Below are 25,011 nucleotides of genomic sequence, written 5' to 3'. Positions count from 1 at the left end.
GGAACCTTTTGCTTGCCCATCACTACTGTACTATAAACAGTGATTTGCAAAAGGCAGGACTTAAAAATGGACCAATTAGTGGCAGCAAGTGGCTGATCTTGAAATAGCAAAGCAATTAGTATTGGATGGAAGACCGCAGAGAACATTATTTTGCCAGGCACCAGTTTCCCTGGTGGAGCTCAAAATTTGTATCTCTTGCTTTCAAATTCCATGTTTGTTGAGTTATTGGACGTTGCTTCTGTCATAGTTCCTACTCTCTCTCCTTTTGGCTGATAGGCAACAGACCCTCCCCTGGAGAGTTCTGGAACTCTCACCCCATAGAAACTGTGTATTTCTTTCTACCAAGGGAATAAAATGGATGTTTTGATACAATCCTTCCTCCCTCTCCCTTGTGTGTCGAGCTCAAATACAGTGCTTGTGAATCATCTGTAACCTAGAAGAACCTGTTTGCGCCTCTGGAGTTTTTTTCTTTTTCTTTTCTTTTTTTGTTCACTTAAGTGAAGCAAGTGATATGTCTGGATGCAGGCCTTTTCTGCAGATGATACTCCATCTGGAAAGCTGCTTGTTTTCAGCACCAAAAAAATATGCCTTCTGCCTGTGCAGTTTAATTCAACATGCAGTTTACTTTTGCTATGTTTGGATTTCGAGTTCTGCTTGAGTTCTGTTTGGGGGTTGGGAGGGATGCCTGAGACACAACTGGTCTTCCAGTCAGCTGTATCCTTTTTTTTTATAAATGTTGTTTGCTTTTAATTGTAAACTATCCAAAGTCATTGGGGAGCCTTGCAGCCTCAAAATTGAATGAAATAACACAATATATTTTCTATACTGATTTCTAAACTCTTTTTGTTAGCATTAAAAAAAAAAAAACTGTCCACACATAAGGAAAGCACTTAATTTTATATGCCAAATCTATTTAATAAAATATATTTTGGGAAGCCAAGGTTAGTTCTTCATATACCTGAAAAATAAATTTCAGTCATAATTAACAGACTTTTGATTCAACCTCATATTTAATATTAAATTAATGAAGTTTTGATCAGCTGATAGACATAAAGGCTTCTGTGGAAATTAATAACACTGTGCCAGTGAAATAGTATGAAAATTTAATGCAAGATGGAAAAATGATGGTCTTCTACATGTCACTGGACTGCAATTTTCAACAACCCCCACCACCATGTCTGCTGGCTGAGAGTTATAGTTCAGCAGCACTGAAGGCCACCCCTCATTTAAAAGCTAAGGATATTAAATAGGTTACTGCAGGGGGCAGGTAAAAAAAAAAAAAACCACCACATCCATGTGACCAAAGCCTCATCAATTTTTAATATGCATCGCAATGCACATAAAGCAGTAGAGCTTTAATTGTATGGTTATGGCCGCCATCCTGACTTTTTTAATACAGCCCCTCCACCATATTAAAACATTCCTATGCCTGAAGGACTTGTGTCAATGATTAAGTAGAGGCATAATAGGACAGTGGAACCAGCTTTTCCTAAGTTAGTTACATTAGCCTCAGATTTAAAGAATCCCATAGAAGTAATTCCACGTCTTTAAAATTATTCATGCAGAAAATAGCATTGACTGGAAATGGAATTATAGCTGCAGTCATGTTCAGTTTATTAATACAACTATAAATGCATTGCCATTATAATATGCATGCATTAAAACATGCTTATAAAGAGAGATCCAAATTGGAAATAAATTCACTGCACTGTATCATTTAAGATTAGCAACCTCAGAGCAATGATGTATTTACAGGACAAAATTTTGAACTTTGAAAAGCTGACCACATACATATAATGAATTTGAATATCATTTCTAAAAATATTAAATGCAACAAATATTGTTTCATGAGGTAATTCTGTATTTTATTTACCTTATGGAAAGGTAATAAAGGTGCTATAGAGAGGGTACAGTGCACCAAAAACTTCTACACAGCCCACCATTTTGAAAGGGAATTTAAACAAGGTAATTCACAGGTTTTATGGTACGGCATGCCTAAGTAAGAAGAGGACTAATTCTGCATCCTGCTAGTTAAACAGTGTTACAGTGCTCATGACTGACTGTGCTTCCATTCTTCTTTCTTGTCCAAAATGTGTGACTCATCCTTTGTCATTCTAGAGTAATTCAAGGCAACAGCTGTACTGCTTTCAACTCAGAATTAGACATCCTTAAGGTCCAATCTACAAATAAAAGGGGATCGGAAAGACCCCAAATAGAGATGTCCATTATATTCATGTGCTTCGCTTATGTATGTTGCCACCATTCCATTTGGATCATGGAAGCTTCTTCTGTAGGATCCAGTATCACTTAATTCTACAACAAGGCTGTACTTGGGCACAAATTTTATCACAGTTTCTGGACTGAGCAGCTGCAACACAAACACATGTTATAGATAGTTCTCTTTTAATCATCAACATTACAAACACTTGAGATTATTGAATCAATTACTACCGTTTCATTAATACATGTTTTAAATACTTGAATATGCACGATGCCAGACAAAGTTAAGCACTCTGGAATCTAATTGATAATAATGATTGTTCCTGTTAATCAGTGGGTGCCGTACTGAAATGGACTTGGTCGGAAAAAAGTTCAATACAAATAGTTGGGGGGTTTTGCATTAGATTTATATTTATGCCATTATCAAATGCATCATTGGAGAATACCATAAGATATTACACAATATTGACTACAACTTCTATAACTACCATCTGTAATTGTCTAACTTTTTGAATAGCTATAGTAGAAATATGAAAAAAAGCAATTTACAACAAAAGTATCTCACACATCAAAATCACTGACTGTATGGTACACAGAAAGAACGTTTTATATATCATAACTTTAAGTAGGAAATTCTTTTTGCTCTGTTCCAACCTACATGATTTTTGCAGAAAGCCTTCATATCTGACCAGAAGTCCTGTAAATGCATATATATAACAAATGAGCTATAAGATGTATATGAATCAGTATCGAACAACAGCCACAGGACTACTGGCAGGAAGAACAGCTACTGGACTGGAGAGGACTCAGAAACAGATTGCCTGGTCTGCAAAAAGACTGAAGAGAGGACTTAGATTATGCATTACTCTCATCAACCTTTTAATTAACACCATACATGCAGAATGGCAATAAAAGCAACAGAAACATCTACTGAACTAGAGACTGAAAATATCTGTTTGCCAGGCCTCCTTCTAGCTGCCATCTTTAAGGATGGCCAAACAAGGTGCCATGTAAACCAATCACTTGCCACTACTGACAGAAATGGAGTATCTGGTACTATGATTTTCATTTGGGATTCATCTTGAAATTCACAGTGTAAACTCGTATAAGCCTTTTTTGTGTGTACACCGGTTCCAAAAATAAGGAATCCAGTTAAGGAATAACTTTTCATTGTGCTTGCATTGACTGCAACAATAACAACTATTACAATGATTGTTGCATTCCTTTTATTTCCCCTTTGTTATTGTTTTATTCTTTTCCTCTTGTTCTGTATTATTAAACAAAGCATATTTTTAAAAGTTGCAATGGCTGGGCCTGGAAGAGGACAGGGAGAAGCAATAAATTCCTTACAAGGGAACCTACTCAAAAGAATTTCCTTTAGAGAATGTTGAGTTCAGTCTAGTATATGAATACAAAAAAATAGTTACTGTTTTTTCTTACCTTAAATATGATTCTTTTAATCCATGGTTTTTCAGATAAGAAATCCAACATAGAAAATCCAGGATTGGTTCTAATAGCTGACATAGCTACCCAATAACCTCCAGAGCTGCTTAAACGGATGTTGTCTGGAAAACCTGGCATATTTTCAACAAACATGTCCTCTCCACCTTTCATTAGTCCAGATACGTAATACCTGAAAAATGCATAAAATTTTACAGACTAGCTGTATGAAACAAAGACTCTATTAATATTTTACGCTATGTTTCTAACCTTCTAATCTAATGATCAGAATGTGGTTAGAACTATAAAACAGTATCATGAGCAACAGAATGCATTAAAACAATAGCAATCCAGAGCAAATACAAAGGGCAGGATAAAGTTTACTGCTTACTAAAAAACAAATAAAGCACCACAAAACCTATAGAGCATCCCAGTTAGCCAGTAACATTCTTCAGAAATTATAGAACACAGTGACTTAGTAAAAAATCCTCCTTGCTTAGCAAGGATAATAAATAAATATCAGTATCACCCTGATGACGCTACCCAAGCTACTCGCCAATTGACATCAATTCTTGGACTATTTTTATTTATTTATTCAAGGCAATTTTATATTGTATTTTTAATTGGTTGTAGCTTCCCTGTAAACTGCCCAGAGTGATTTTTTAATGAGATGGGCAGTGACAAATTTGATATATAAATCAATCAAGCAGGAGGCAAAGTTTCTACTCATTTTCCTATTTAGTCCATTTTTAAAAAATAGCTGGACCTATACAGCATCCTCACAAGTGTCTCACCTACCTTCGTATTCTTGCCATAGTTGTTTCAGCCACCAACACAAAGTCTTCAGCAGGAGAGATCTGGACTCCATTTGGAAATCTGAGTCCTCCCATTAAGACTCTGACTTCCTTTGTCACCGTGTCATATTCAAGTAAGCTAAAGACAGAACAATTACACAAATATTACTACAGATAGTCCTTCACTTACAACCATTTAACGATTGTTCAAAGTTACGATGGCGCTGAAAAAAGTTACTTACAACTGGTCCTCACCACAAGTCACTTGATCAAAATTCGGGCACTTGGCAACCATCATGTATTTATGATAGTTGCAGTGTCCCAGGGTCACATGCTCACCACTTGCAACCTTCCCAGGGGGCTTCCAACAAGCAAAGTCAATGGGGGAAGCCGGACTCACTTAATGACTGTGAATTGCTTAACGACCATGGTGATTCACAATGACCATGGCAAAAAGTTCGTAAAATTGGGTGCGATTCAATGACTGCATCACTTAGCAACAGACGTTCCGGTCCCAATTGTGGTCATAAGTCGAGGACTACCTGTAATTGTATTAATAATCCCCTCTCAATCCTTTCTAAGCATATGAATTACCCATATGCATAAGAACAGCCTATAGTTGAAATTGTTAAAATTAAAACAACATTGATGGAACAACTGGCCTCTCAAGCTAGGGAGCTTCAGAACCTAGTTACATAGAGAAGGCCTTTTAACTTGGCCAAACCAAATATGCCTCAGCCAATCCATTAGATTTTAAGGCACACACAGGTTAATGTGGAATACAGTGGTCTCTGAGGTATCCTGAACATTACATTTATCCCCAACACTTTGACTTGTACCAGGAAACAAAGTGGTATTTAAGGTTATAACAGGGCCAGTGGCATTTTTCTCCACCACACTACTACTGAGCACCCGTACATTCCCATCATACTATTCTTTTAGGAAAGCAACTTTATGCAGAGAATAGAAAAGAATACAGACTTTCCGTGTCAAGGAAGAAGGAATAAGGAAAGATACCTCAATCAAGAATGTCAACAGATTATTAAGCCAGTGCAATTTTAAGTATAAATGTTACTTGACTATTTTAAGTAAATATTTTAAGAATAATCACACCAAGAACAAACACTTGTTTCTAGAAACACCACACCCATCAGCCCCAGAAAATTATTCTCCATGTAATAATACCATACTGCTTGATCACCATTTTGCTTTGGCAATTGTAATTTACAACTCAGGCTAGCACATTTACCGTCCATCATCTGACGCCTCCATGATTAATAAGCAATAATCTTTTCTCTGCCATTTACTACTAGAATCTGTAAAATAGATTTTCCTTCCATCCCGAGTCATTGTAAGATCGTTCACAAAAGATATGTTCTTCCCTTCAACAGGAATCTTTGAAGACACCAGTGGCTTGACTTCACCTGGTCACAGAAAAACAAATGTTTCTTTTAACTCTTTTCTCTCTTATATTTGTATGGGTTGTAACTCTGCAATTATGAGTGTATCATTTCTAGTTATATGTTGCATTATAACACCCCATCACATGCTAGGCATTTCTGTTAATGCAGACTAGTAAAATCAGTCGTACACTAACAAGGAAGCTAGCATGGAAAGTACCAGCAACAACCTGGGGAAAAGCCTCAAATTTCAGGAGGCAAGCCCCCGCAGCTTGTCACGTGCTCAATCGAAGCACATGATCCCTTGTGTTTCATGTATTATCATATATGGTTATGGGCTTGTATTAGGTAGTGTGACGTATATATGCTTAACCCAGCCCTTTGATGTACTAACCCAGCCCTCTGATGTACTCAATAAAAGAGGTTTCCAGACTTCGGTCTGGGCGCTCTCACCCCCCTCGAAGGAGAATCAGTTTGGTGTCTTCTTTCCCCTCACTCGTGGGAGGCCCGCTGTAACTGCGTGAATGTTACAACTGGTGACCCCGACGTGATCCCCAATAACTGGGTAATCGTCCGTCGCCCTCCGCCTGAGACCTCCGATACTCACGCCCGGGAAAGGGCTCGATGCGTCCCAGCCGCCTGCCGGCTCTCTCGTAGGTATCAGAGGCGGGTTGTCCAAGCCCCAGGTTGCGTACCTCCACGAACTTGGAAACCTTCTCAAGGCCCCTTCTCCCTCCGCCTGAGACCTCCGGTGCTTACGCCCGAGAACGGGCTCAACGCATCCCAGCCGCCTGCCGGCCCCCTCGTAAGTATGGGAGGTGGGTTGTCCAAGTCTCAGATTGTGCACCTCCACGAACTTGGAAACCTTCTCAAGGCCTCTAACATTATTCTTTCTAATCGAGGCACCCCATTGCCTCCAATTAAGAAAAAAAGGCTAGCTGAACTGCTAAAATATGTCTGGCTCAAATGTCCGGTCTATCCTGAGACCGGGTCAACAAAAGCCACATTGTGGAGAAAGATTTTGAAGTATTTAGATGAGCCACCAAAAGCTCCACAGCAAATTATTGTCTCCTGCCGTATTCTTTTAGAAGCTCTGGAAGTTTACGATGAGGAGCCGAGGATGGCTGCTGCTGAAATCACAGCGCCTTCTCTTTACGAGGGCCATTCACCATCGGCCCCCCCTCTCCCTCTAACATCAAAAGGAAAGGGATGAGGAATTTAGGGCCATTTGCCATCGCCCCCCCCCTCCCTCTAACAACAAAGGAAAGGGATGAGGAACTTTTCCCTCCTCCGGCAACTCCAACTGCCGGACCCCTAGTACACGCCATGATAGAGGCTCGTGCTAGAGGGGAATTAGATTTGGAGGATATGCAATCTTGTGCTGCCTTCCCTGTCTCATATATTCCCGATCCCAACAACCCCAATAACCCTCCTACCCAAGTGTTTGCTCCTTTGTCTTATTAAGTTGTAAAGGATATTAAAACTGCTGTAACTACTTATGGCTTACAATCTCGCTATTCTATGGGCTTGTTTCTAACACTTGCAAATTCTTCTGACATGATGATTTTTGATTGGCAAATGCTGTGTAATATGATTTTAACTCCTGCTCAGTATGTTGTGTGGTGGTCAGAATATCAAAAACAAATTGCCCTTATTGTGCAGGATGGTTTCTCTGCAAATGTAACCAATGATCACTTGCTGGGACAAGGAATTTTTACAACTGCTGCCGCTCAAATCAACTCTCCAAGGGCTTCATTTCCCTTGGTTTCACAAGCAGCTGTATCTGCATTGTGGAAAGTTGATGATTCCTCAGCCACCCCCACACAATCCGTTTCAAAAATCATGCAGGGATCTATTGAAAATTATTCTGAATTTCTTAGCCGTCTCCAATTAGCCATTGAGCGTCAGATTGATAATGAGGACGCTCGTAATGAATTGTTATTAAAACTAGCCTATGAAAATGCAAATGCTGATTGTCTGGGTCTCTGTGTATTACAAAGAACCTCTCGTGCCTCAGTGCTCGGTTGGAAGTGATTTGTGTGTTTCCCCAATTATTTCCACGCTGTTGACCAGGGCTGTGTGTCTGTCTGCTCCAGCCGCACCTATCTGGAAATCCAGGTAGAAAGCAAAGGGGGCTGACAAGATCCGCGTGCCTCAACAGGCTGTGAGTGTGTGTGTGAGTGACCATAGGCTGAACCTGGGAGCAGCGTCTGTAACATACCCATTAGACTTGGCCACTTTGGAAACAGATCTGCGAGAAGCAAGGAAAGCTGTTGGAAATGTTGGAGAGGAAAGTAAAGTAAAGACTGTGGGGGAGGTGCGAATAATAAGAGATAGGTGGAAAAGAAGTGGGGGAGACAGCAGGAATAGGAATTTGTGGAGTAATCAGGGGCAGAGAGTAGGGTATGGAGAGGAGCGTGTGCAAGTGTGGCGAAAGCTGAAAGAAAACATGGAGAGATGGGATGGGGCTCCTACTAGAAGCTTGTAGGAGCGGGTGAAGCAGTTATAGAGAAGTCAGGGAGGAAAGCATGGATCAGAAGAGGAAGATGTAGGGAAAGTTAAGGAGAAAGAGCAGTTTTTTTTCTGCTCCAGCAGGAACTGAAGCTGGAAGGGGAGGATATGTGAATTGGAATCCCGAATGGCTTAAAAAACCTAGCAGAACTAAGAACAGATATAGCTAAAGTCTTAGAACAAACTGATGCTGTTTCCAAAGAATCCACAATTACATTAAACCAGGGGATCAAGTTATGGTGAAAAAAGGAAAACCAGGAGGAGCCCTGGGACCACGATGGAAGGGACCACATACAGTCCTTGATGTAATTTCACCCCATCTAGTGTACCTGGACACAAACAGATGGTGGCACCGTTCCCAAGTTAAGCCTGTGTAACTTGTGTAAATAGGCTAGGTTATTTTTCTTTTCTATTCCTTTTTTGTTTGTTTGTTTTTGTTCCCCCCCTTTCTTTGTTTTCCTTTGCTTTTTGTTTGTTTGTTTGTTTTTGTCCCCCCACCCTTTTGATTTTATCCACAGGATCCAAGCATGAAGATCTACAGTACATCCAAATTCTCCTGCTGGGACAATGCCTAGAAGCTCTGCAGCACAGTTCTAACAACAATTTTTTTGTAGAACTGGCACAAACAGCTATGAACAGCTCAGCTTTTGCGTAGGGTGACTTTTGGCAGTGGGAGGAATCACATCTACCTGTTTCTTTGGAATACCCTCCAGCCTAGAGACATTAAGAGATGTTACTGTTTTAAATAATTTCACTAATGACTTGTGGGAGGGAATGTTTTTTCACTTTGGATCTTCTCCAGAACCTGAACCATGGACAAACTAGAGGAGAATGACCCTGAATCTTTCAGGTGTAACCAATGAAGAAGTGACTGATATTAGTCCTCCAAAACCGTGTAGCTATTGACTAAGAGCAGGACAAGGCTGCAAATCCTTTCAATGTTTTTGTTGTTTTAACCTTGTAGGGCATTATTTTGATACACAATTTTATACTCTATATATACACAATTTTATATATTTTATATATGCTTCACATAATGTATAACCATACCTGTAACAGTGCACTCTATTTTATTTCTAAAGGGTTAACTTGCTTTTGCTTTGTAAAGAGCACTGGTTTCTTCCTCCCCCTTATCTCTTTGCTGAATGCCCGATTGTCTTCTAATAAGCAATTAGCCGAGTACAAGCTCAATGTTGTATCAAGCTTTTCGCAACAGTTGTGAGACCCTGCATTCCAGAGAGAGATAAGAAAAATCTTGTATGCCATTCCCTTGGTAACCAGAAGAAAAAGTTACATTTAAGTTCACCTTCCTAAGAACCACCTTTCACTTGTTCAGACCGTCCCAAAAATCCCTTGTATGAGGGGATGTATTATCTGATTATAGATTTAAATGTCTATAAAGCCTCTGATGTTTGTGTTGTGAGGTGTGATTCCATCAACATTTTTTGTTAATGTGTTGATTGGGGTCACCCAGCTGTGTCTTGATCAAACTACATTTGCTATTCATCAGAAGTCTTACATTGAGACAAAACTAGCCAAGCTTAAAAATTCTAGCCTCTCACATTTCCCAAGATCCAGAGGGATGGAGCTGGTCATGGCTCACATCTTGGTTACCAGACTTTGGATCTTGGGGAAGGAAAATTGTTCAGACCTTGTTGTTTGTATTATTTGTTTTTATATTAATTTCTTCAATCTTTTAATGTGTTAAAATTGTTTTCTGGAAATATTGTATTTCCATGTCAACTGGACAGCAAACCTATTGGCAAGAATACCTAAAAAAAAAAAAAAAAAAAAAACCTGTAATGCTCTGAGTGGGTGATGAGTGAACCCCATTTTGTGGCATCTCCTGTTTAACTCGATGCCAAGGGGAGGAATAGGTCAGACTTGGTGGCTTCCATCCCTCTAGCTAGTGCCTGGCAGCCTGGCTGGGAAGGACGTGGGTAAGTGTGTGTGTGTGGCCTTGAAGTAAGAGTGCTGCTTCTATGCTGACCATTCTGGAATTGTTCGAGAATCCATGACCAAACTGAGAGAGGGCCTGAATGCCCGCAGGCGAGAGCGTGAAGTCCGACAAGGATGGTTTGAGGGATGGTTTAATCTCTCCCCGTGGCTCACAACCTTGGTTAGCACTCTCGCTGGACTGTGATTATAGCATGTACAGTTGGTCCTTGTGTCCTTAATAGGCTTATAAGGTTTTTTCAGGATAGACTGGGTACCATGGAAGCACAGGTCAACATGGTCTGCACTCATAAATACCTGCCTCTCCCAACCACGGAACCAGTGGCACCTGAACAGCTTTTTTGCAAACCTCAACTCACCTTTATCAGTGATGAGGAGGAAGCTGCTCTTTAAAACAATAAAAACAGAGGAGATGTTGCATTATAACACCCCATCACATGCTAGGCATTTCTGTTAATGCAGACTAGTAAAATCAGTCGTACACTAACAAGGAAGCTAGCATGGAAAGTACCAGCAACAACCTGGGGAAAAGCCTCAAATTTCAGGAGGCAAGCCCCCGCAGCTTGTCACGTGCTCAATCGAAGCACATGATCCCTTGTGTTTCATGTATTATCATATATGGTTATGGGCTTGTATTAGGTAGTGTGACGTATATATGCTTAACCCAGCCCTTTGATGTACTAACCCAGCCCTCTGATGTACTCAATAAAAGAGGTTTCCAGACTTCGGTCTGGGCGCTCTCACCCCCCTCGAAGGAGAATCAGTTTGGTGTCTTCTTTCCCCTCACTCGTGGGAGGCCCGCTGTAACTGCGTGAATGTTACAGTTATATCTACCCTGAATTTCTTTAATATTAAGGATTCAAAACAATTAACAGCTTCCTAGGCAGAATTCAAAATAGGTGTCACTTGCATATCATGGTTTATGGCTTACCATTCAAACCATAATTAAAACCATATGCATAAGAAGAGCCTATATTGAAACTCTTAAAATTAACAACACTGATGGAACAACGATGGGTTAGTGCAATGTGTGTGTGTGAGAGAGAGAGAAAGAGAAAGGAAAAGAGATGCACTTGCCTGAGATAGGATTTATTTCAAACAGCCCATAATAGGCATCTACAACAAAAAGTGTATTGTTTGGTCCAACATGGATTCCAAGTGGTCTCCCACATGTAGGCTCATCTTCTCTTGTACCTTTCAGAAACACAAATAGATTTAAAGTATGCAGCTTCTAAACAAAGCTTTCTATTGTGCTTCCAAAAAAGAATATTAATAATCTTGAATCTGAACAATGAAAGATAAAATCTTTGAACATTCAAAAACACCTCTGCTTCGATTTATATCCTTTTCCTCCACATTATTAAATATTTATAAAATTCATATTATGATGTGATTAAAAACAACATTGGATCTTATGAGATTTGAAGGGATGGGCAATACATGGCCTTCCAGATTCTGGAATGCAACTCTTATAATCTCTCTTTGCTGACCAAGTTGGTTAAGTCTGAAGGGAACTGGAGTTCAGTAACACCTGGAGAACCATTCACTGCCCATCCCTGTATATATACTAATAGATTTACTCTAACGTAAGGTAGACAGACGTTTATAGTCAATACATCTGATTTCATCTTGTACTAGATTCTGATGTGCATTTATAATTGGTGCTTTTTAAATTGTTTTTCACATGTTAAATGAAGCTAAACACATAATAATGGATAATGGTATAGGGTTATACCATTAGCACAGTACTTAATGAACTTAACCAGAAATATGATCAAAATTTTATTCCATAGGAACAGTACTACCTTGCTTTTATTCACTTTAAAAGGACTTTATTAACCAAATGTCCTCACGTCTTCTACAGCCACACACCCAAAAGTACTATTCCAAAAGGCACGAATTGCATATCATGAAATAAATTTTCATATATTTAAGAGCGTTCAAGGGAAGATATGCAAGACTGAAATGGTTTTCTACACAAGTCAAATCATAGTACAAAAGCAACAACAAAATAACAGTGTTTGCTTACCACAAGGACCATGGCCAAGTCGAGCTAAAGTGCGAATTTCCCCATTTTCAATCTTCAGAATTTTCCCATCAGCAGTACCAGTAAACAGCACATCTATGAGACAAGCGCTGACATGAGCTACGTATGTGTTTTGACTCACAAGGCTTATGTAAGACTTCAGAATATCAAAAATGCTTTCTACACACAGATATGTCACAAAACCTTCAAAGAGCAAAACTAAAGTTTGTCTTCCATGATGTCTGTATTAGATGTTTTAAAATCAGAGTTAACTTGGACCATCACTGAAATGCATCTGCCTCCATCAGCAATAAACTTTATTTATTTATTTATTTTAGGCCATCCTGTTCATAGACTCTGGGTGGAAAGCAACAATTCCAAATAAATTAACATTAAAACAACAATATAAGGAACAATAAATAATCAATGATGGTTGCCTGAACACCAAGGGCCAAAGTTCACTGGAACAGTTCCAGTACAACTTGCTTCCAGAAAGGAAGGAGGGTTCAGGCTTCCCATGCTTCCAGGGGAAACATACTGAGTCAGGGCTGCTACTAAGAAGGCCTGTCACTTGGTCCACACCCCACATACCTCCCAAGAAGGGTAGACCTTTAACAGAACCTCCCTAGATATCTATAAGGAATGGGCACATTCAATTTTGGCAAGGTGCTGCCTGATACTATTAAGGGCTTTATGACCTTTAACAGCACTATGAATTGGGCTGGAAACCTATTGCAGTAACTTCAAAATCAATGGCAGTCTACACTGACAGGATTTATTGATATCCTTCTTCTATTTATATACTACCTAATCAACTAGAGACTCACGGCAGTTTACAATAATAATCAACAGTAAAACATCCACATATACTGTGTCTTGCCACTACATTTTGTATCAGCTGCAACTTTTGGGTTGTTACCAAAGACTGCCCCACATAGAGATGATAATCAAGGAACAAATTCACATATAAAGACATAAAAACTTTATAGCAGTATATGCAAAATGTTTCATACATGGAACAGCAAGTCTCAAATAGCCTGTTTGGACCAAAGCATGAGCATCTTTAATTTTATCAGATGATTATACCTTGTCACTTTGATGGCTATTGTCACAGATTTCTAAAAATAACTGTCTTAGCTCTATTGAAATTGCTGGGAAGACTATTGAGAAATTGCTAGCTTCCCACAAAACAGCATAACACATGTTGTTATACTCTAAAAGACAACGACAATTACTCTTTCTTAATTTTCTCTTTTCTAAGCTAACCATATCTACTTCTTTTAACCCTTTTTCAAATAACCAAATCATCCTGCAGTGGAGGGTGGCATGCTAGAGGTATCAAACCTTCTCTTCTGATAACTCCCCTGGTTTCTCCTGGCATCATCTGTTATCCTGGAGTAGCAGCTTAGTAGTTTCCACTGCCACTGCTTTTCTTCCAAGGACTGCCTCACCTGGCATCCCCCTCCCCACAACCACAGTGCATGAAACAGGTAGGGTTTTCACCACCTGGGCTGCCTTCTGGCAAGGTAAAACTAGAAGGAAAATGTCTATATTGCAGCCTCTTCACCTTGTAGTGGGAAGACATGGGATTAGGACGTTCAGCTCTTTATTCAAGAACAGAGAAACAGAAGGTTTATTACTTTAAGAAGAAAATATGTAAGAGAACATGCAATGTTCCAGACAGATTACAAGATGAAAAAGGACAAATATCTAATACAGTTTTCTGGCTAAATGTCTTTACCTGTTCCTTAGAAATAAACAGATTCTTGAAGCAAAAGTCCTCTGCTTACTTTCCTGGACTTTTCCAGGAAAATAGGTGAAATTAGTTTATTGATATCTATAGGAGTTTTACATTTTGTAAAAAAAAACAAAAAACGCTACTTTAATTTGCTGAGAATTTAGAACACAATTTAAGATGAATTTTAAAAAATGATAGATTTAGAATCTATATATACATTTCTGTGTATATCATAATAAAATGCACGCTACTATGAGGCTTGATTAATTTAAATCTAAAAGCCAAAAGATCACTAAGTTTCCCACCCTTTCAGTAACTTTTTCTGGCATATTGTAGTCAAAATTCAGTTTTAGAAGCATGAAGCTTATTGGGTTCATAATTAGCAGAAATCAGAAACCTGTGTCAGGGAAAAAACCACGTTAAACACGGGAGGCAGACACACCATAAAACAAGTCACTTCAAAGTTCTAAGTTCTACTAAAACTTTATTGAAAATAAAATTCAGCATAAAAATAAAATGCAATCACAACATACAAGGTACTTACACATTGCAATGCCGACCTGCTTGCCCGAGCCGTCAAACTGACAGCTCGTTCAAGAGGTGCCATTTACCTGGTTGCTATCCTTTTTATTCCGTTAAACCACAAACCACATGATGACGATCAGATCATTCCCAGAACAGATGTTGACACGTGTCGGTGCCCTCTCCCTGGTACTTCTTTTCTCATCAACAAATTTGTAATTTCCTTCACTTTGTAAGTTCCTCTTATTCCCCGTAAATGCCCCCACAGGTCATATTTCAGTTATTTTGGCCTTATTAAATGCCCTCAAAACTTACATTAAAACATATAAAAAGGCTACTAATAATTTTCCCCTCACACCTGTATTGCTGAGGAGACTGACAGGATGCACAAAGGATTAACAATTACTTTAACTCCCACCCAAGAATTACACTTAACTGCTGCTGCTTTTTAAAAACAGGACATAATGCAGCCTTGAATAATTATTTATGCAATATCTAAACTTAAAGCAATTCTGCACAGCAGTCTAAGCTGCTTGGTTGCCATGCTGCTTCCTGAGGCTGTCTTTAAAAATTCCCATCCAGATTGCAGTGGTTTGGCAATGGAGCCAGGTTAGTGCTCAGTTTGGACTATGGCCACCAGAGACCCTCATTGCCCTGCTTTTTGCCTTTCCCATTCATGCATGGAAGGCAGATCTCATAGAAGGGGCAGATCTATAACTGCCTGCCTTTTTTAAAGAACAGTTCCCTCTTCACTAGTCCTCCTTCTTTTTCTTGGCTTTCCCAAGTTTGCAGACATGGAAGTCTTCACACTTCCTTCCCACATTCTCTCCTTTGACACCTGTGCAGATCCTTCCCCCTGCCTTTATTGCACAGTCATTACTTTGATGCTACAGTGATCAACCAAAGAGAACAAGTTGTTCTTTGGTTTCCTTGTCCTACTGTGGGTCTACAGAAACTTTGTGGCAATGAGGAACGAATGGTTCAGCTTCATAGAAGCAAAGCAGAATTGCTTCAAATATTATAGCATTCCAGTACAGTATGCTTCATCCAGCTTGGGGAAAAACCAAAAGGGCCCCGAGATGAAAGGATGCAATGGAAGTGTACTGACAAAAAAGGTGGAGAAAATATGGTGGCTGGAACACTTTACTGGATTTCATGGACTTTATAGATCAAATGGAAGGGGAAAAAAGGATGTTGCTGGCCAGTTGAGAACACAGCAGCCCAGGATGAAGTGGGCTAATAGGGCAGTGACTAACCATTGGAGGGAAAGGGGTATGTCAGGTATTGTAGCCAAGTGGATCTGGGGATGTCTCTAGATTGCAAAGGCAGACTAACTGCTCACAAGCACTTAGGATAGAAAGTGTTATTTTTGAAGCAGAACTTCCAAACATGAGCAAGGAGTGCATTTGCAGTAGGTTGGGAGTAGATGGAGGATGGCATTGGCTGATCCTGCACTCAAGAAACAGTGGGTAGCCTGTACTGGCAAACAGGCAAGCAGAAAATGAGGATCTGGCCCTAGAGTTGATGTTCAGTTCCTGTTTGTATGAAAAAATGCTATCATATTTATTCTATTTGTTTAATAACATCTTTATCATTCAATAGCAATACATTCAGGAATTATTTACAAGAAGTATTTATATTAATCTCTTGTAAGGTTGTAATTTACAATGCATAAAGTAGAAAAGAAGGCATATTCATGGTGGGAAAATTTTTAAAATGCTGAATTATCACTAAATTAAATCTGTACATATAATCCTGCAAAATATTGCATATTTGAGAGCATAATTTATATATGAGGGTGTTAAAATTTGGAAAGGGATCCACGGGTTTGTTCATCTCTCCAGTTATACAATTCACTGACCTGGTGTACAAATGCCCAAAATAATTATGTATTTCTTCTGGAGGGGTCTATGCTAAATCATATAGATTCAATAATGCTAAATGTTCTCCAATTTAACAATTTAAAACTACTTACATATATACCTCTCCCACCCAAGCTTTCTACAAGAACTCCTTAAATTATGGACAATATTAGTCTCTTGTAAAAGAGCAATTCCTATTTTTTTAAAGCTTAGGTAAGATTTATCTATGTAAGCCCCTTAACATTCCACATTATAAGAAAAACTGATGTGAAAAATAATTAACACTCATTTTATGAATTAGTATCAATTATTTTTGCAACCCTTTGGAATAGAGCTTGAATGTTCTGTTATGGTAAACCAGTAGAAGGTTGCTTTAAAAAATGAATGTAGTCTCTTTTGACTAATAATTAGGTTAATTCAACAGAAACTTGTTCCATATATATTGGTTCCCTCAGTTGTGTCCTTTAGTAAGAAAGCCTTTATAAGAGTTTTGGGATTTGGGTAATATATAAATGTAATAAATACAAAAATAATATTTAATTGCATTTCCAATATTTGATTTTTAGAAATATAATTCAAGAGGTCAAATATTAATTCACATGGTTTGGGCTTATCCTACTACTGCCAGATTCTGGGCTGAAATTCAAATTTAACAAATTAACATGATTTTAAATAGAGATGCAAACATTTCTCTTGGCTATATCCTCAGTATTTGTAATCTATGAAGGCTGATAAACTCTTTGCATATAAACAATGAAGGCCTTGTTTTTCTTTTCTGTAACATATCACATTTAATCACAAATATATGTATACAATTTTTGCTAGTTTGTGTGATATAGTAAAATTATATCAGCATAAAACTTTATTAGGCACAAATTATCTTATACGTCACTTAAGATTCAAGCGTGCATGGCAAATTCAGAATTTTTTTATAGTTTAGCATCCAGAAGTTAATTCTGGGAAACAAAATAATGTAAACTATTAAGCAGATATTAGAAATCCCCATCAACCATCTATGCTTACCACCAATATTTGCAATAGATTCTGGTCCAACAAGCTGGTTTTCAAATAGTCTTTCTGCTTGTTGTAGCTTAACGTTTGGCTCTAAAGCACCAGTAAGAAGAGGAGGTTCTTTGAAGCTGTCAAGAAGGAAGGTTTTCATCAGCATACAGAATAGATTAATATAAAATAATGTTTCAATTTACCAAGTAACTTGGATGTATCAGACATTTTTCAAAACAGCATAGTTCAATTTACCCAAAGCAACTTATGCAGCTATTAATTTCATATTTGGCAATAGTTTCCATCAGCTTAAAGATCAGGCCAATTAAGTGAGCTAACAATTTGAAGCAAATCTCTACAGGAGGCTCCTTAGCTGTTAGTAACTGAACTACTGGTTGATTACATATCAACCCTGGAGAATGAGGTCTGTTCCAGTTAACAGAAGCATAAAGAATTTTACACATGTGGCATATTTTCTAGTCTTAATATATATTAAGACACATCCAGGTCTGTGTGTATGGAACTTATCTTCATAATTAGCATGCATCACTATCAAAAACTTTTATCAAACTCCGCCACAGCTCCCAATTAGGAACAAACATAAACCATCCAAAGTAAATGCTGTTTGATAAGCACTTTACTCTTTTCAAATAATCTAAAAAATCCAGATTTCACATAGCATTTTATATCTACAACCAAACAGGACTCAAATGAAACTAGTTTGGAATCTAGCAAATCATGCCCATCCGAAAACTGGACCTTTAACAGAGGTATTTCTTTAACTTGTTTTTGTTTACAGTCAATGTATTGAGAGATTTGCAACATGCTCAAATGTTTATTCTTGAAGGGGAAGGTTTGGAGGTATTAGCATGCTTGATTAGTGTTAAAATTAGTGAGGTTTTTGATGGCTTCAGAGTGTTGGATGATCCCCCACACACCCTCCCCAACTTGCACAGCACTTCTTGCATACCCGACCCACATGGCACCTCTCACGCATTCCCTTGCACCTCCATGCACCTCCCCACCCCTTCCTCACACCCCTGCCCACCCCACTGCTCCCTCCCTCACCCAGCAGCAGCCACTTACCTGCCTGCCGGCCTGGGACTTGCCACTTCCTGCCGGCTTCCCCACTGACTTGGGCTGTGGAAAGCTGGCAGGAAGTTGCCTCGCCTAATGACTGTCGGATTTGGTTAATGACAGCAACCAGGATTGCAGGGATTGCCATTGCTAAGCGATGTGGTCATCCTTTATGACTGTATCACTTAGCAATGGAAATTCTGGTCTCAATAGCTATCATAAGTCAAGGACTACTTGTATGGGCTTAAAGAATGGCTACTGAATACAAGCAGTGCAGGACGGAAGTAGAGTGGAATGCTTAGCAAATGGTTCAAAATTGAGCAGAAAATAAGATGAAAAGGAGAGGTGGCTCCTGTATGGTTTAATGTATTAATGGATAAACGAATTCATGGATAAATGTATAGGAAATGCTTCCTATCAGAGATGTGTGGTTGGGGAGATGAATATCTATTTTAAAATGGCAGGATGAGGGTTAGGGATCCTGTGTTGCTGGCTGAGAACCTGAATCAACTGCAGTGAATGCTAGATAGATCTGAAGAAGGTAGTTGTGTTTGGCAGTGAAAATAGAACAATTGCAAATTATACATAAATAGCAAAACACTAGAACTATATGAATTTATGTACTGTATGTTGGTAAAATATTTACTAAAGATGAGAAAATGGATGGGGAAGTAGTAAAATGAAATTTAAAATGCTAAAGATAATGTGTAATATGTGGTCTATACTGAGGAATGGATGTTTATTAAAAGAAGCAAAAATGACTGCATATAAGACTGTGCTTCCTCCCACTTTGTTATCTGGAAGGCTAGATATGTCAGAAGAAACATAAATTGAATGCAATGGGAATAGGAATGTAGTATTTAAGAAGTGTATATGGTAAAACACGATGAGGTAGGGTCAAGATACTGGATGAATGTGGACTGAATACAAAAGTAAGTGACCAATACAAAATAAATATGTTGAGATGGTTTGGTCATTTGTAGAAAATTAAGAATGAATTACAAATTAAATGCATGAAGAATGAATTGGTCTAGAGAAATAGGAAAACCGAGAAAGTTGTAATTGGATAGAGCTGAATAAGAGAGAGGTGAGAAATCTAAAGAACAAAGACAATGTATGAAGCACTATACAGGTGTGCTAGGAGCAAAGATAGTTTGCAAAGATAAAAATGTATGGAGATGTAGAGTGAATGGAAATTTAAACTAGGTTTAGATATATTTTCTTCTGTTTTTTTCTCATCTCATGTTTTTAATCTGATTTATTATTTCTTACTCCTTTTCTGCATTTTGTTACTTACCTCAAAAAAGAATAGCATCATGATGTTATTACGCATGTATGTTCTGATGTGATCTATTTGATCTATTAAGTTTCATATCCCCTTTTCAGACTATGGGACTTTAGGGAGCAGTTACAATGAAGAACAAGTATTTTCCATATGGGTAATGAGCCCTCCATTCTTTCTGCAGGTGCAGTTATCACATGCTAATTTTTTAATACAGCAGTAGTAAAATATTACAACAGAGAAAATTCATCCACACACAGCACACATTAGGACTATGATTTGAAACAACATGGTTAAGAAAAATTACAACTTTTAAAATTAAATATATTGTATCTATTAAATGAAATGTTTAGGAGCACAGAAGTAGGAAACAAAAGCAGTATAAGGCACCATAAATTCATCTGTTAATTTGAAAGATACAAAATGAATGTCTTTTCATTTCTGCACAACCACAAGTAATTGCACAACAGTTTTTCAAAACAGTTGATTATAGCACTCATAAAACTAAAAAGCCAACATAACAAGGTCCTCAGTGAAAGTTTAAGCCACATGCAAAATTCTGATATTAAGCATACTTATGTACTCACCTAATGGGCAGAGGGTCTATTGGACAATCCAGAAACATGATTGCTCCAAATAACGGAATAATTAATGACACAGCTAAAGTCATGAAAGTTACACGAAATACCCTGTTGCTGTAAGTACTGCAAAAACGAACAAAACCATAAATTAGAACATGAATATATAACAACAGATCAGAATATAAGAAGAGTCCAGGTGGATCAGGCCAGTAACTATTCTAGTCATTTGTGTCATTCAGTAGCTAACAAGATGCACTCAGGATGCTCAAAAAGACGGATAATAGGAAGATAGCCCTCTTCCAGTATTGCTCACTAATCAAGTATTTAAACTATGCTCTCTGTAATTCCAAAACCAGTGAACAGCCATCAAGACTGCTGTAGTAGCCATTAATAGTTTAATCTACCAGTTCTTTAAACCATCTTTCTAGCACTCTCAAATACATTTCAATAAACCACCCTACCAATTTCAGGCCAAGATTAAACTTTTTGTCAACAAGTAAATTTCTATTATGCAAACATGCATTAGAATTTGCAGCTGTGCATGTTTATTTTTCCAGATGAGCACAAGAATTATCTCAAAATATGCTGAGTAGGAATTCTGGGAGATGAAATGTAATCCATTTAGAGAGCATCAGGTTGGGAAAGGTTGCTTTATAAATTACATATTTTATTGTTTCAATTCAAACCTCATTACGGATGTTAAAAAGAGCATAAGGATAAATAAGTGGGAGAAACAGAAATTCTGTGGATGAAATCAGCTTAAATCTCACCCTTCCAAGGTGAAGGTTCCAACAGTGATTTCAAGCAAGCTTTTTAAATACCAACAATAATTAGTAAAAGGAAAAATAAGTAAATGAAATATCCAAATCCTACTTGAAACGTTATCTTCTGGGCCTCTAGACACTGTATGGTCAGAAAGCTTTCCTCCTTAGTCATATAAGTAAAACAAATTTCTTAAATATATAACTTCAGTGCTAAGGCATGGAGGTACTACAATGATACCCTGGGAGCTAGTTTGGTATAGGGGTATAGTTGGTTTTTGTAGCTCACAGAGAAAAATGCAGGCCTACTCTGGTTAAAGGATAATAAAACTGCAAGAATTTGAAATACAATTAAACCATATTGTTGAAATATGTGTAAGATGCAAGATGGACAACCTGAGGCCTCAGAACCACACCTGTGTCTCAAATTCTCTTTTTGCAACTCTTAGAGACCACTCTATCATGGTTGCTGAAAACTGACAGCTGCCATTTTCAGGTATAACATGTGTGAAAACTTCCTGGATTCATCAAGCAAGCATTCCTGCCCAACATGAAAACAATTTATAAAACCTCTGTTACAACATTTATAAATCAGTAGAGTATCTTATTTCACAAACACCCACCAGACGGATTTAGGAAGTTCAGTTTAGACAGAGGTATATACATGGAACAGGCACCACATTTCTAATGTTCTATCAGTGTAGAAGATGGATACAAGCTTTATGATACAATAGCTTCAATATTAGCTAGTATTACAGAAAAGTTACAAAGTTTTCAGCATTTCTCTTAAGAAGCATGTTTATATATGGTTCTTGGCTGTCTCTGAGTGGATTATGAAAGATAACTTTGAGCAAACTACTTTCCCAGTTAAGCTTTCCTCACTTGGGGTCTAGGTTAAAATGGATACAGTATATTGAATCCATTAGATTTTACATTTAAAAATATTGCTTTCACAATATGGAATCCCCAAACAGGATGAAGACTGTCAGAACAGGATGCGTATAAAATTTCATTCTCAAAAAATATGGCTGAAATTCTATGCATACTTACTTGTAAATAACCCCCATTTTATTTCCACATAAACCAACCAAGATTGGCATATGAAGTTATCACTTAATGCCTGCATTAGTTCCCAAGAATAACAGAAAAAGGGGGGGGGGAGAGTTTTTAATGCAACACTTTGAATGATTATGCTGTCTGAGGATTATGAGAAGCTCATTCAGAGCACAACCTGGGGAATGCTTCCCTAATTCACTTCTCCTCTCCAAGTTTACAACATAAAAAAATATACCAATTAGTAAGCTATTTCTTGCAGATCACTGAAAAACAATGACAACACAAGGCACAAAATCAATAATTTTGCAAGAGCATGTTTACTCAAGATACGCTATAGTAGACTGTTATAGTGTTCTTCCTTTGTTGTTCCTCCTCTCTTATTTGACTTATATTTTGTACAACTCAAGGTGGTATACATAATATTCTCTCCTCCTACTTTCCCATAGTAACTCTTGTGAGATGGGTTGAGATAGAGTGATAGGTCACCCAGTCTGTGCCTAAAGGAGGACTAGGACTCACAGTCTCCCACTTTCTGGTCCAGCACCTTTATTGCTAGAACAAACTGGCTCCTGAAGTATCAATATAAGTACTTCCATGTATTTTATTACTCTAAGTACGAAAGCAACACATTTCTTCAAGTATATACATATCTGCAGTGCAAATTACACCAGCTGCAATTATCTATTAAGAAACCTGTCTGGTCTTTTCTATTCTGGCACAATAGCTATTATTTTGTAACATGTCCTCTTGACTAAGAAAGGGACAAGGTAGTAAATATATTAACTAAAGGTAATTCTAAAGAATGGATCAGAAAAATACTGATATATGTACCAAAGTACACAGGGTATCACATTCTTCCCTTGAAAGCATAGAAATTTACAAATGTCTAATACCATATTGCAATTTTAAGCAATATTGTGAATACCTAGAGGTTTTAACTACAACTTAATTGTGTCGTCCATCTTGATAACAGTTTGTCACCTTTTACAAACAAAAGGTTTATACTAAATAGTTTTTTTTCCTGATACTGCAATAACAGCATTAAATGTTAACATTCAAACTGCATTAAATGTTAACATTCAAACTGTATATTTCTCAAAGGAACGCATTTGACATTTTCAAATTTTCAAAGGAAAATCTTCACTAATGTTCTGCTGGACTAAATTATTTACATTTAGTCATATTTCAGATATAAATCACCAAATGATTTTTTTCTAAAATCAACTTATGATCAATGTTCTTATCAAATAGTTCCAGACATATGTACATTAAGCTTCCTAAACTTTTCACTCTTTCTACCTAGTTAACCCGTTCTTTCTTTCTGTAATATTTCCTTTTCAAAAGAATTAGATATGATTGCTGAACCCATCTCTAACTCCAGAGCCCTTACCAAGGTCTAGTAAAGTCTTAGTAAAGGCAAGTTTTAAGTACATATGCATCCGCAGCCAATTACTATACATCTTACATGGAAAAATTATTGCTTTTGCCAGTTGCAGATTTTAAATTGCTGTACTTCTATTGCCTTTATCACAGAATTGTTTTTTGTTTGCACAGCAACAACATCAGTGCTGTTACATTTTATAGAGGAAGGTGAAGGGAATGGAAAAGAATAACAAAACAAATTATGAATATTTAAGCTATTTTAACTTAAAACCGAAGAAAAACATTCAGCCACCCAGCAGAAGGACAATCCTTTTAATCAGTTGTGTATGTGTATGTAAATATGTAAACACTGTTGGGAGAAAAAAACAATGACATGTGACATATTATCCTAAGTATATTTTTTATTTTGTAGAGGTCATTCTAAAGTAACTGCTAAGAATATTGATAACACACACTGGGGATTTACTGTATTCTGCAAAGTCAAAGAGAAGTAGAAGGTATTTCCATCCTGTGACCCATTCCACTTCTCATAAAAATCCAGTCCTACCCTTCTGGACCTCTTAATTGTAATCCCCACCGATTTCAATCGAGCCCAGTCACGTCAAAAGCCGTTCCCGGGACCCACTACTGTATTTCCCCTAGATCTTTAGAGCAATTATTTTTAGCGGCGTTCCTGCCCTTGACTTCAGCGTAGGCCCCTTTTTTCCTAGGGCGCTCTGAGCAGCAAAAGCCGTGGAATATTTATTATTCCTGAACACCAAGAGACCTGACTAGTAAGGCCTCAAGAGACGTAAGCCCGTGAGAATCTGGCACGGAACGGTGAGCGCTCATCTCGCTCGCTCCTGCCACCCCACCCCACCCCACCCGCTCTCCACGCGAGGGGCGGAGGAAGAAGGAACGCTCGCTCCGGTCCGGCTCTCCCATCGGTTCCGGAGGCCCGCGCCCATCTCCCCGCATTACTGCTGGCAAAGCGCGGCAGAGGGAGAGACGACGACGCCCTCCAAGCCTTCGCCCCTTCGAAAGCCCAGGTGCCTCCTACCCTCACCGGAAAGAGGGCACGCCAAGAGGAGAAAAGCAAAAACCTCACGCACCTGCTATCCTTGGTTCCCTGCGCCGTGTTCTCTTCGGTAATCACTTGCGGCCGGGCGGGCCGACGCTGCCGCAGACCTTCAGCTTCATTCATGTTGCGATGACTGGCCCTCCGAGTTACAGAGATTAACCGCGATTGCCCAACCCCGTAGCCGAGGCTCGCTCGAAAAAGCCGAGGAGCGCCACTTCCCGGCCCGCACCACGAAGCCCCGCCCCCTGCTTCAGCCTGATTCAACGGCTGCCACATGGAAGCTCCGCCCCTTACCCGACAGCCGCCCAACGGCCGCCGTACCATCCCACCAAGTTTGCCC

General features: G+C 38.5%; 1 protein-coding gene across 1 annotated transcript; it reads right to left on the bottom strand.

The window, feature by feature from the left end:
* Window positions 1-1,211: 1,211 nt before the first annotated feature.
* APMAP (adipocyte plasma membrane associated protein) lies at window positions 1,212-24,928 on the bottom strand. The gene is made up of 9 exons (XM_088149071.1): window positions 24,703-24,928; window positions 20,418-20,534; window positions 17,493-17,608; window positions 12,351-12,443; window positions 11,399-11,515; window positions 5,704-5,878; window positions 4,459-4,593; window positions 3,661-3,853; window positions 1,212-2,368 (listed from the first exon to the last, which is right to left on the bottom strand). The coding sequence occupies exons 1-9, from the start codon at window positions 24,792-24,794 to the stop codon at window positions 2,159-2,161; spliced, it is 1,248 nt and encodes a 415-aa protein (XP_088005197.1). The 5' UTR covers window positions 24,795-24,928; the 3' UTR covers window positions 1,212-2,158.
* Between the last annotated feature and the right edge of the window lie 83 nt (window positions 24,929-25,011).

This window comes from Python bivittatus, unplaced genomic scaffold (assembly GCF_059951505.1).
Source record: "Python bivittatus isolate LINGU-HERP-01145 unplaced genomic scaffold, Pbiv_v1 ctg000020_np1212, whole genome shotgun sequence".
Taxonomy (NCBI): domain Eukaryota; kingdom Metazoa; phylum Chordata; class Lepidosauria; order Squamata; family Pythonidae; genus Python; species Python bivittatus.
Note: the sequence above shows the minus strand (reverse complement) of the source record. Positions and strands in the feature narration are given on the sequence as shown.